This window comes from Petromyzon marinus, chromosome 25 (assembly GCF_048934315.1).
Source record: "Petromyzon marinus isolate PM22_M1 ecotype Great Lakes invasive population chromosome 25, UKy_Petmar_22M1.pri1.0, whole genome shotgun sequence".
NCBI classification, from domain to species: Eukaryota; Metazoa; Chordata; class Hyperoartia; order Petromyzontiformes; family Petromyzontidae; genus Petromyzon; species Petromyzon marinus.
In genome coordinates this window covers 5,007,657-5,020,504 of record NC_133691.1, presented here as the reverse complement: position 1 = coordinate 5,020,504, position 12,848 = coordinate 5,007,657, and the positions used below count along the sequence as shown (strand labels likewise).

The following is a 12,848-nucleotide window of genomic DNA, read 5'->3' as shown; positions in this document are numbered from 1 at the left end:
AGCTGTGGCTGGGAATTTAACTTGGGTCGCCTGGCTCATAGTGGTGCACTAAGCATTGCACCATCATTTCACCCCTTGTTTCTTTCATGAAAGAATGTCGACATGCTTCGCGTTGTGTAACGTTTTCTACCAGTTCTCTATTCCTGCAACATTTAAATGCGTGTACGAATACGTTCTGTTTGTGTTGCGACCTATGTAATATATGACTGTCACCAAGATCTGTACCATCACAGGACACCCATATTTTTTTGCATGGATGATGTAGATGCAGAGCAACTACAATTTCACATTCAGGTGGTCAAGCCAGACAACCGTGCCAGTAGCAGGGGAGTGTATCGCTGGTAATGTCTTCTTAATATTTGTGGATTGGGCATTGCATCGTTATATGTTGTACGGTCTGTTCTGGATGACCACAGTCGCACAATGGATTCTTTTTTTCCATTTGTGCATCTGCCATGGTTTGGGGTGGACCATGAGCTTCGTGGAAGATCAAAACCAGGCATCTTCTGCATGGGGTCTTCCACAAGGCGTTTGTTTAAGAGTTATGTTGAACTCCATTCAGCTCTCCACGCTTCATCGAGGTTGAACTTGCATTGTTTCAGGTTAAGTGCATTGGTCCAAAAGGGCTTGCGTGATTTAAAGTGATGACGAGTGACATTATCAAGGTCCTGTTGAATGGGAAGGTGACCGTTCTCGATTTGCAAGACTTCACGGAGCGTTGCAGCATCGGGGCGGATGGGTGGGAGAGCTGTGTGACAGCATGGGCAGCCAGGGTGTTTGGGGTCGACTTGAGGGTTCCAGTGACACACCGCACTGCAGTGTTCAGATGGACATCAACAAGTCGAGTGTGACTACTTCTGGTCCATAGTGGTGCACAATACTCGGCAACAGAGTACACAAGGGCCATCGTTGATGTCCGTAGCACTGGCGCCGATGCTCCCCGGAGCTTGCGCTTGCCAGTTTCTAGATCAGTTTAACCCTTGTTTTGGTCTTGGCGGCTCTCTTTTAACAGGTGGTCGTGAAAGGTTAGCGTAAGCTCCAGCTTCACTCCGAGATAAGTTGGAGTGGGGTCGTGTCACACAAGATTGCTGCAGGACACTTTCAGAGTGTGCTTGGCACCGATTTTTTTTTTACATGAAATGCAGCGATTTTTGTACGATAGGGATTTGGCTTGAGCCTCCATTTCCAAAAATATTCTTCCACGGTGTTAAGGTCTTGGTTCAGAGTGGATTCAATGTCATTGAAAGTGGCTGCATGCGTCGTCAGGGAAAGGTCATCCGCACATACAAATTTGCGTGACCCTGTTGGCAGCATGTCGCTCATGTAGACATTGAGGAGTGTTGGCGTGAACATTGAACCCTGTGGTCATCTATTGTTGAGGAACCGGGTTCAGCTGGCTTTGTCACCCATATGGACACACAGTCGCTTATTGCTCAGCATCATCCACATCAAGCGTATTGTTTTGAGGCAATGAATGGTCCACGAAGGCTGCGCCGGTCTTGGATTTCTTCTGGAATCCCGCCTCAATGCGCACTGCAACGTCGCCCATAAAATAGCCTAGCAACTCATTGGGCCCTTCTTGCTGAAATAAATAACATTTGAAATGTGAAAAATCAATAGTAACACAGCCAGGTGGGTGAAACGTAATAGGTCTGTAAAAACGTTTGTCAAACAGGGTGTAAATTGTACTGCTAAGGCGTTTATAATTAGTGTGTTCACTGGTTTCATTAAGCTTGGAAAGAAATGGGATCATGGTGCAAGGTCTTATCCTCTGTCCAATGACATCTGCGATTTCAAGACAATGTCAGCAGAAAATAAAATAAAAACTGCCACTAAATTGACATTAGGTTACGTCAACAAGGCATTAATTTGTTATTCATGTCATGGTTTGGATACATGTTGAACTTATTTTACACTCTATGTAGCCAAATGTGCTAATCGGAGGTGTGAGGGAAGGACAAGCTAAACACAAAAAGCGGTTCTAAAGAAATACGTTTTTAGTCCAGATTTTCAAGTGCATAGCTTCAGTGGCTTCCTAATATCGGATGAGCATTCCAGACGTCCGCAGAAGCGCATTGGAGAGTGAGCGATGCAGTGATCGTCTTTGTTCAATTGTTAGTCAAAAGCTGCTGAGGACGACTGGCGTTTGGGTGATGGTTTATGCTTCTTGATGAGATCAGCGAGGTATTGTGGTTCATTTGTCGCAAGCACTTTATGTGTAATGAGTGCGACCTTACAATGTATTCGTTTCAAACCAATGCAGTTCAGCAAGCACTGGACGGACATGGTCAGAGACACTGCAGGAAGTCTCCAGAACATTGGATACAGGGTCGAGTATGTGGGCATCGTTTCGATTTGTTAAAAATGTATCCGTATGTTTTATTTATTTGGAGTGTTTCGATAACACACTCTGAATCTTGAAATAAAAACAATCTCAAGTTTAAAATTTTTGTTTTTAAATAATCGCAGAGAAACAATGCAATCCTTTTTTTCTTCAGAAAAAAATCATTATTTATTCTATTTGAGAGCAAATTATTTATTTCATTGGCCTTTAAAAATAATTTCTTGAAAGTTTTTCCAAAAAGGCTCCATTACAGGTGAATTACACATTAAGACATGGCCTCTTAGATAACAGCCTTTACAGAAGTCATCACGGCCCAGTTTATCAGGTAAGTAGACTGGAGCTCACGGAAGATTGCATCACCCGTTTCCAGTAAAATGTAATTACCTTCTAATCTCTTATGGGAGGAAAAAAATCCCCTTGAATTTTTTGCCTGTTTTTTGACCTGGCATAATCAACCATTGTCCCAGACACATCGTTCAATTGTTTATATATATTAATAATACATCCTGAAGTGGGCTCTCACAGAAGATTAATGATATTTAAAATCTACTGACATTACGGCGCTCATCACTCAATAGACCAAGCCTCTAAAATATACATCTGGTAATCCGGCAGCATTTGTTTAACAAGCCTGACTGCTGATGAGACCCATAAGGTCAAATCGGGTGCAGTTTGCTTGCTAAACAAAAGCGGGTGGATAACGTAGATCTGCAAAGTCAAGAGGCTGATGAACTAATAAATGTTTTCATTATGTGTATGTGACCCAGCAGTCGCGCGCGTTCGCCGCTTGTTCCGGAGGTCCGTAGTTCAATTCAGGCAGGCCTCCCTGGATCACGTGGACCCCTCATTCACCCTCTGGCATAACTCCCTATTCGCCTGAGCAACTTTTACAACACTGCCTCGTGAATGTCACTCCAGAGACCCTGAGCTTACTTGACTGAACTTAAAATGAGACCGACTCCCTCCCCTTTCCCCCTTCCGCCCCCGAAGAAAAGGGATCTGACGAATGTACCACATAATGCTACGGTCCTACACGTCCGCGTTGGTTGTCTGTCAGAGCCACCTATCCCACTATGCACCACTCACCCCGGCCACGGAAGTTGTACACCACCACCAACCCCTCCCCCCCCCCTCCGCCCCCCCGAGGTTGGATCAATACAAATTACTTACAAAAATATCCCCCGATATTGTTCAAAACGAGGCAGGCCATTATGTGCCAACTTCGTGGTCCAAATGAGCAAAATTCGAAATATTAGCTGCTTAATTACTCAACTGGTATTACACATAGCACACACAGTAATCATTGCGGCCCCCCCCTCCTACAGGTGCCAAGTTACCTTGTGCCAAGAAGGACAGCAGCCCTTTCATACATGTTGGCATGAGATGTGATGCACGTCGCTTATCGCGTGATAAGCACTGAGACGCCCAAGCGTAACGGAGGGTGTGCGAGCGCTATCAAAAACAAACCATTAACGTAATTATGTGGAGACAAAAAAAACGAGTTGTGCTTATTATATCTAACTGTAAAAAAATACGCGACGCTTATAGTTGTGGGAGAATTTTAAGACGTTAAGACGATAAGGCTGCAGGTGACGCATTGAAAAAGTGGATTAAGATGCATGCCTCTACTCAAGGACCCAATCGGGAAGTACTCTCGTGCGAGATCTGAGCTCTTGTTATAGCACCCGCTGATGCTGGACGCAATCTTCCCGCGAAACGTCGTTACGCGAATTGTCAAAACTATGCTCGCCTGTCAAAATTCCGGTTTTGCTCGCGAACCAAATCGATCGGCCTATTTCCCCACGTTACTATTTCATTTGCAGGGGTTAGATAAGAACACCTGGCAGTGCAGCTACACGATTGAACCCGCAAAGAAGCTGATTTGAGGTGTTAAGATCGTGGGCATTCAGTTTCCGACACAAAGGAAATGAGACGCGCCGCGTGTGCAATGGTGGCTACGCACGCCTGCGATGGGTTTCGTGGCACAAGCCTCTCGGCGGGAGCTGCCAACGTGAGAAGGTCACCTGCGGTTGTGCAAAAGGGGGTACCGCCAGGACACTAGCGGTGTTGCTTACATAAAACTAAATAAACGCTGAGAAACGCTTATGAATTTGAACAGTCCTAAAAATGTAAAAAAAATTAGCATCTAAGCGTATTAAGTATTCCACAGTCTCAGATGTCTAATTTAAGCAGCGGTTCCAAATGAGCAAAAAAAAGACCGTTTTAAAACTGACAAATTGCTGCGAGCGTACCGTACATCCGCATAATGCTACGGTTTCACAGCCATATGCTTGGTCTAATTTGCAAGTTGCTGCTAGTAATCAAACACAGGGTTTTTTTTGTTCGCTTTAACGCAGCGTAACTTAACAACGTCGCGGAGGTCAGGGAATTTGATTTATGTGATCGTGGGCATGTACGGGCGGGCAAAGGAAAAGCTCTGCAAGCGAACTGTTTAAAAACCACACCCCACCCCTATCATCTCCCTGGGTCATCCATCACAACAACATAGCACATGGCCATGGTTAACCCATGCTTAGACCAGACCTGGACACTGCAACAGACCACGTTAATTAATTTGCGACGCGGATTTTTTGTTGTTGTTTAATTGGAAGCTGCGCCAATTTACACAGCAAGGGGAAGCCAAGTGAACCGTTATCAGTGGATTGACAAAATGCTAGGGTGTAGTTGGGTACTTTCCATGTACCTAATTACCCGAGACAAACAAAAGGTGTGATTGTGATGTGTACATTCTTTTTTCGATTATTTGCAATGTTACTCTCCTAAAAATGTTTTTATACAAAAAAAATATGCAGTAGTATAATATGCACATTTCATTTTGTGTACGGAAGATATTGTCTTCTCATAAAATCGAAATAAGATGGGGTTCCAACCAATAACAATTGTTACGTCTGTTGTTGTTGTTGTTGTTGCGGACGTGACAATCGCTGTGTGCACCAAATCAAAAATGCGGGGACATCATCGAGGAAACCCCAGCCACCGTTGGCCTTCGAGGTGTCGGCACATCCGGCGTGAGAGTCCGCATCCAGGAAAAGAGCAGAGCGGTTGCCGAGGTATTTGAACTCGCAGGAAGGTTAACGGACAGGAGGGCGGGGGGGGGGGTCCCCAGTTGCTCCTCATTTGCGATTTAAAGTCGCGCAAAACGAAGCCGGAGTAAATCTCCGCGCCGTCAGTTAATCCCCAAGAAAAGGCACGGAGGATTTACGAAACGGATGTTCACATGAAGAAGTGAAACCATTTGGAGGGAGTGGTGCCAGGCATGAGAAGGCTCTGATGAAGAGGAAAATTAAATTTAAATCTTTTCCAAAGATCTTTTTTTTCTAAACTTCATAAGGCAGCTCCACTTCAATCACACAAGAGCGGTCCCATGGATAATCAACTCCCCTCATTAAATCCACTGCACCTGCATGATTAATAATCTACTGTTAAAAGCACATTTTATGGGGTTATCGGAATATATTCAAGGTTCAAACAGGTTCATTTATAATTATGATGACCTCATTAAAGCAATAAGAAAATAACTCGGATTTGCGCAAAATATCCCCGTAAGTTTTATTTGATAATTATAATCGTTCAACGCAACGTAAAATTACCCACCTGTTTCCTGCGTGAGCGTGCGGGCATGCAGGCGTACGTCGGCCGAATTGCACAAGAGAAAAAAACGGCGCAGTGGTGCGACTTCGAAAAGAAATCACTTTGCTTACATAAAACTAAATAAATGCTGAGAAACGCTTATTACTTTTGGCACAAAAACCATGCCTATTTACAATCACGCCGAATAGCAAGTATGGTATGCGATGGCCAGTAAAAACCACACCGAATGCATAAGAGCTATTTTTGAATGTTACCAAACGTTACAATTGATTACTCTGTTTGTCACATTATGCAGTAAAAGCGGCCATAAAGTTTAAAGGTGAAATTCTGCATCGGGCAACGTATTACGGGAGTCATAATGGCCACGGAGGCATGTTGTGTTTTTCGCACCTCATTAGACGCAGGGAGGGGCGTGAGAAACGTCCGCGGTATATAGGTGTGAAATAATTGCAGAGGAGCAGCAGCTTCGTTAGGCTTATTTATAGCTTCCTCAGAAGGCGGGAAAGTGTCTCTTGGTGCATTACAGGCCATTACGCGTGCGTACAACGCAGTGTTTTGCCAGGCCAGTGGGGACGGCATCATAAATATCATAAATGCCAATACGTGTGGGGGGGGGGGGGGGGGGGCCCTGGCTGTCTGTGCGTCTGTACACACGTGCGCACGCACACAAAGACAAAGATCCCCCGTTATAGCCTGTGTAGATTATTTGGGCAAGTGCTGTTAGCGAGCACCTATGAAGGCAGGCACTGTGGCACACGACAGAGTGGGTGGCCAGCACCACGCACGGCCGCCTTCGTCTCCCCGGCGGCGATGTTTCCACATTGCACCAGGTACTAATTTCAGGCCGAGTCGACCTAGGGGAGGCCCATGACCAGTTAAGATAATCGTCACTGATGTTGGCTGTGAGCGGGAATCGAAATCGAGTCGCTGGGTTTGTGACATAGTGCGCTAACCGCGACACAACCGCTCCTCATACAAACACGCGCACTCAAATGCCGTCTGTGCGTTCATGTCCGCTGCCACCAATTACACAACAACATTTTACATCCAGTGCATACTGGAAATTGAAATGTATTGGCATTTTGGCCGATAGAAACATCTACCTTGGCCAGCAGCTGTAAACAATACGCTAATAATAGTATATCCATTTGCATGGGGGCTTCCGAGTGCTGCCCTCCCCCAAGACACCATGTCATTTTAAATGGCACTGTTGTTTCAATACAATGGAGCTTTGCTATTTCGTGGATAAAATTGGGCTGCCTTCAAAGAGTGCAATGTTATGGAACGAATGGTTGTAATGGGGTTTCCAGTTCATTTAAACTTTTCTCCGCAGGTATTTTAGGAAAATAAACAAGTCAGGCAGGACGATGCCATGAGTGAGCAAAGCTTTTCGCTTCAATAAACCTTTACAGGTAGCCTTAATTAATTCTGCCTTCCCAAACAACATTGCTAAAATAATACTTCCTGTCGGTATAGTCTTCAGCAGTGGTGAAAATGTTTATTTTTATTCGACACAAATTGTTTGCCAGTGCCATTGTTGGCAGTAAGGGTCTCCTACTGAAGACAGCTCTTGGCAGCCCGACTAGATGGTATATTGGCCTACTCTTTCACAATGGCCAAGATGCCTCGGAAGAGGTGACAGTACCCACTCTTTACGCTTTCATACATGACCTACTGATCACCTAACCACGGTGAACCCATTTACACTTCAGGGTGAACCGAAGCAGGAAGAGATTCAAGAAACATACACCGTTGTTTCAACTGCCGTGCTGGGAGATGGAACTGGCGACCTTTGGATCACCAAGTCCAGTGTGCAAACGACTAATGCCACATGAAGAATGTCAATCAACAGCAGAACTTAAATTGAGTTTACAGCCAGCATGGCCATGAAGATGAATAATACCCCTTTCAAAAATTAAGATTCCAGAAATTTGACATCAATCACTCAGATGAAGAAGTTGGAAATTAAATTGATACGATTCACGAACAACCGCCCAGATTAACACTAACACCACAGCAGCATCCCTGACCCAGACGCATTCAAAAGATCCTCTACACTGCCCTTCATGGGTCCACTACCACGGGATGTTGAGTCTGCCCACGTGAGCCCCAGGTCACGCTGACCCGGTTTCCGTGCCCCCTTGGTCGTGTTTACAAGTGGACTCGCACAACAGCGCGTTCCATTAATTCCCTCTCGAGTCCATCGCACCAACTAAGACCAAAAGACAGGGGGTGTTTGACAGCCGGCCATTCACGATATACAGGTGTGGTAGCGGAATGTCCAAGGGACAGAAGTGGGACCATTGCAAGCATGTGAGCTTGTCTGGGCATGAGAGAATGGTCTGTTTAACCATGAACCTCCCTTCTGGTTGCACACCGTAGACAACAGCCGTGAAAAATACTCACGAATATTCCAACATATCACAAATAATAGTGCCGCCACGCAGGGAAATGGTTGTGAAAATGAGAGTTGTCTTGCTCGGTTGCTTGATGGTGACACGGCAGACAGTGTTTGGTGGTGGATGATCTGCGTGCGGGACATTTGAGGTTGAAATAAAACTGGATAGCTAGCGGACATCTTCATCAGGCATTGGAGTGAAAGAAAGGAGCCATTCTTAGGAACACCGAAACTGCTTGGAATGATGATGGAGAATTCAGAAGTATATTACCGTCAAGAGGTCGAGTTTAAAGTCATATTTTCACGTAAGAGAAAAGAAGGAATAGCACACAGCGATCATTTCAAAGGAATTATACTGCATTACATTCAAATAAAGATGCTATTTCTTAAAGACTGCAGACATTTCAGCAAAATTCCAGAAACCTGTTAATAATACAAGCATATGCTCCAGCATTAGACTCAGATGAGTTATTTGATTTTTGTCATGACAGCTGAAGATGCATAAAATACCTCAGAAACACAATGACAGCAATACTGCTGGGCTATCTTCTTTGGTTCTTTCGGTAAAGTCACGTAGAATGAGAACAAAATAAAACAATTAAATTCTCACGACGTTTCGGCCACAACACAAGTAGCCTTCTTCAGGTGAAGAAACAAAACTGTCGGGACGACAGAGCTTTAATGAACTCTCGTCCCGACAGTTTTGTTCCTTCACCTGAAGAAGGCTACTTGTGTTGTGGCCGAAACGTCGTGATAATTTTATTGTCTTATTTTGTTTTATTGTTTTATTCTCATTCTACGTGACTTTACCGAAAGAACCAAAGAAGATGAATCCTTGCAGTCACGAAAGCTTTAAATCGAAATTTAACTGATGGGCTATTTTGATGCGAATGTTTGAAATCACAAAGTGCAGGATATTGTGTGACCATTATCGCTTGTTTAAAGGTGTATCAATATATATTCAGATACAGCATTAGATACACAAAGAATATCAACCAAGAGCAGAACTTAGATTCGAGTTCACAGCCAGCATGGACATGAAGATATACAATACCCCTTTCAAAAATGAGGATTATAGAAAATTGACATCAAGCACTCAGATGAAGAAGCTGGAAATTAAATTGATGCCATTGGTAAACAACCGCCCAGATTAAGTGTGGGTATTCTGATACAAGACATGTGGCCGGGAATAAAATGAGCCAAAGCACGTTGCAGAGTAGGAACAAAACGAAGGAATGCCTACGGAGTTTGAAATGAGAAAAGGCTGTCTTCATTCTTTTGGTTATAACATCTACAACGACTGATTTCCATATCGAGGAAGTAGAAATACGAAATTATGTTTCGGTATGAATATAATGAAAGTAAATTACCCAAGATAAACTGATGACAGATATTCTTACCGATGATAGGCGAGATCAACAATGAAAAAAATAAACCTATTAAATAAAAATGATGTAATGGCATTGAAGAAAACGAAAACTAACGTTACGGTGATAATTAAAGTTCTGGGTAAAAAAGTGCAAGATTAAAAAAAGGTTAAGAACTTCAACAAGTTGACGATTACAAATACTCAGGAACGTGGATGGTTGAATCACGAACGATATATATAGCACATTCGAGTTGATGAGGCCATGCATTCCAGAATCAAAGCGTTTGTTACAAGCAGTTATTAACTAACAAACAGATGCTGAGAATTTTGATTTAAAGCTTTCGTGACTGCAGTAATTCATATTCTTAGCTCTTTCGGTAAAGTCACATTGAAGGGAAACAATAAAATAATAAAACATATATAAAAAATAAAAATTCTCACGACGTTTCGACCATAACACAAACGGTCATCATGAGGTGTGAAAAGCAACGGCAAGAAACATTTGAAAGAAGTGGCGGTTTGCATTTATTTATTTTTTAAAAGGCACTTTTTTATTTATTTTAAAAAACACCGTTCTAAAAATAAATAAATGCAAACCGCCACTTCTTTCAAATGTTTCTTGCCGTTGCTTTTCACACCTGATGATGACTGTTTTGTGTTATGGTCAAAACGTCGTGATAATTTTTTATTGTTTTATATATATTTTATTATTTTATTGTTTCCCTTCAACGTGACTTTACCGAAAGAGCTAAGAATAAGATGTTGAGAAGTGATGTTTGTCAGCAATCAAATGAAGATTAACTTTCACCAAATAAAAAATAAACAAATTAAAACAAACAATCAATTGCGATATTACAGTAGAATGCTGAACATTAACTAGAAGAACAAAATTAATAATAGGGTTTAATAAGAGGGTTCACAAATAATTGTCATAAACCCGATCGTTATTTTAACCACGACTGCACAAAGTGAAATGGCATTTGCGGGACATGTGGAGAGACAATACTGTGTGCGTAGACGCAATTTAATCTCGGAAAAAAGATGAATACGTGCAGCTAAAGAGGTGTACCGAGAGAAAAAATATGTGCGTGGATGACCTAAGATAAGAGACATCAACATAGTTACCAAGAGATTATGAGAAAGCAGATGGGGGAAACCTAAGAAGATTTAGATTGCTAATTTTGGGGAAACAAGAAGGCAACCTGCTGTTGACAATACAATACAGCACACGCAACCGCCACACAAAACCAAATAGCAAAGCATTGCATTTATATATAGCTTCCTTCAGGGGTTCACTTACAAATGCAATGTTGTTTCTGTGCCTTTTTTTCATTTCCGAAAATCTATCCTCATCTTCATACGCACAGCAGAAGGCTCATTTGGCAGCGCACAGCTGTGCTGATGTTAACATTGCTGCCTCGAAATACTCTCTCTCTCTCGATGTCCAGCTGCTATCATGCACTGTGGAAGTTTGCACCATTACCTGTTTTTCAGGAAACAAATTGAGCTCTTTTCTTCTCCCTTAATTTCTCCCAGAACATCTGGTATCATGTCACCATCAAAGCTGTTAAGTACACACAAAAAGACAATCATCCACTGTATAGCCATGACAGACTGTTGGGCCAAGTGCTGTTAGCATGCACCTGTGAAGGCCGATCACGACCTTGGTGCAGGCCACCCACACGAGAGGATAGGTGGGTGGCCAGCACCATGCCCAACATACACGCACGCATCCACGTACTTATGCAATATTTATGTAAATGTCATGTCAAGTGGTATTTCATATTCAAAATATGTTACATTGCATAATGTAAAATGTTCTCATTTGTCATACATTTTCATTATTTTTTATGTAATCAAAGGTTGAAAATATTTAAAATGGCAAAATTAAGGTAGTATGTATTCTATTACGATGGCATCTGCAAATTAAATATAAAATCTGTCATAAGCAATGTTGTGCCAGGCAATTACTAATTGTGAAACCGCTAACTAAACACAGTACGCAGTGTCTAGTGCTCGGGACTAAATCATTATTTATTCTTAGGATATATATTAATCAAATTAAGTGGAAAAATAAATGCATATTAAAACTACAATGGTAACACACAGTAACCACATTAATTGGTGATGCTACTGTGTGGCAGTCGTGCCCTATAACAATTCACAAAAAAACTAACTAACATTCATCAATAACAATGTGGTCTTAAAATAGATAAGAGTTGACATTTTGGGCAAAGTACCTTCTTCAGAGAACACAATAGATGAATATGAATACATGTTACTTTTTCTCCTGGTGAAGAGATAAATGTGTGAACCTCATAGGGTTTGTTTTGGGCTTCAAATATGTTTTGTAAGCCAAGTTATTATTTAAAGCTTTCGATTAATTTCACGCGACAATTAAAATAATTTCCATTAAATCACATGAAGAAATAACTTCTTGCTCCGAGTCAAAGGACACAATGCTAGTAGTGTCAGTCGTCCCCGACTTGCAAGGATTTTGAGGTGTTCTGGCAGCTACATTCGGTCAAGGAACTTTAGCAAAATTCATAACTTGGGAAAGAGAGCGATTAACCAGATGGGAGAGCAGACTCTTAACTCCCTTTGAGGATGGCACAAGCTGTGACAAAGTGGCTGGTGCATCAGTTGGAAGGTTGCGATGGAGTGCTTGCAGTGCTTTGCGCCGGCCCTGGGCTGCGCTGTGACACACTAATGCGAGTATATTTATACAGTTTATTTATAAGCTTTATTCCATTGGGATGCATTCAAAATGCGTATCCTTGGAGATGTGGCTATTCTGCAGTATTCTCCGAATCTCCTACACAGAACGGTGAACTGACGGCATCATGCTATCGCAAACTGGGGATTGTATTTGGAGCTTTCTGCGAAAAGTTGCTTGGTTTAAAATTGGATAATCAATCGTGGCAATGTCGAGAGCGGAAGTGCTGGCGAGCCGGTCCAAAAATGTGCGTATGTATGTTGAACTTCTTTCACACCGTGCTTAGCCAACCACGCAAAATCGAAGGTGCGGGTTAAGGACAACAAACTAACACAAAAAAGCACATGGTGTAGTAAAAATGTAGGAAAGATAGAGAGGCCACTGCTGGATGGATAACTGGTCATGCTAG

General features: G+C 42.5%; 1 protein-coding gene across 1 annotated transcript in view; it reads right to left on the bottom strand.

Annotated features, from left to right (window-relative positions):
• Nucleotides 1-12,848, bottom strand: part of ITFG1 (integrin alpha FG-GAP repeat containing 1) — a 188,230-nt gene that overhangs the window by 165,694 nt on the left and 9,688 nt on the right. Inside the window, exon 5 of the mRNA XM_032960639.2 lies at nt 11,207-11,287. Within this exon, the coding sequence (XP_032816530.1) occupies nt 11,207-11,287 (81 nt within the window). The remainder of the gene's footprint in view (nt 1-11,206; nt 11,288-12,848) is intronic.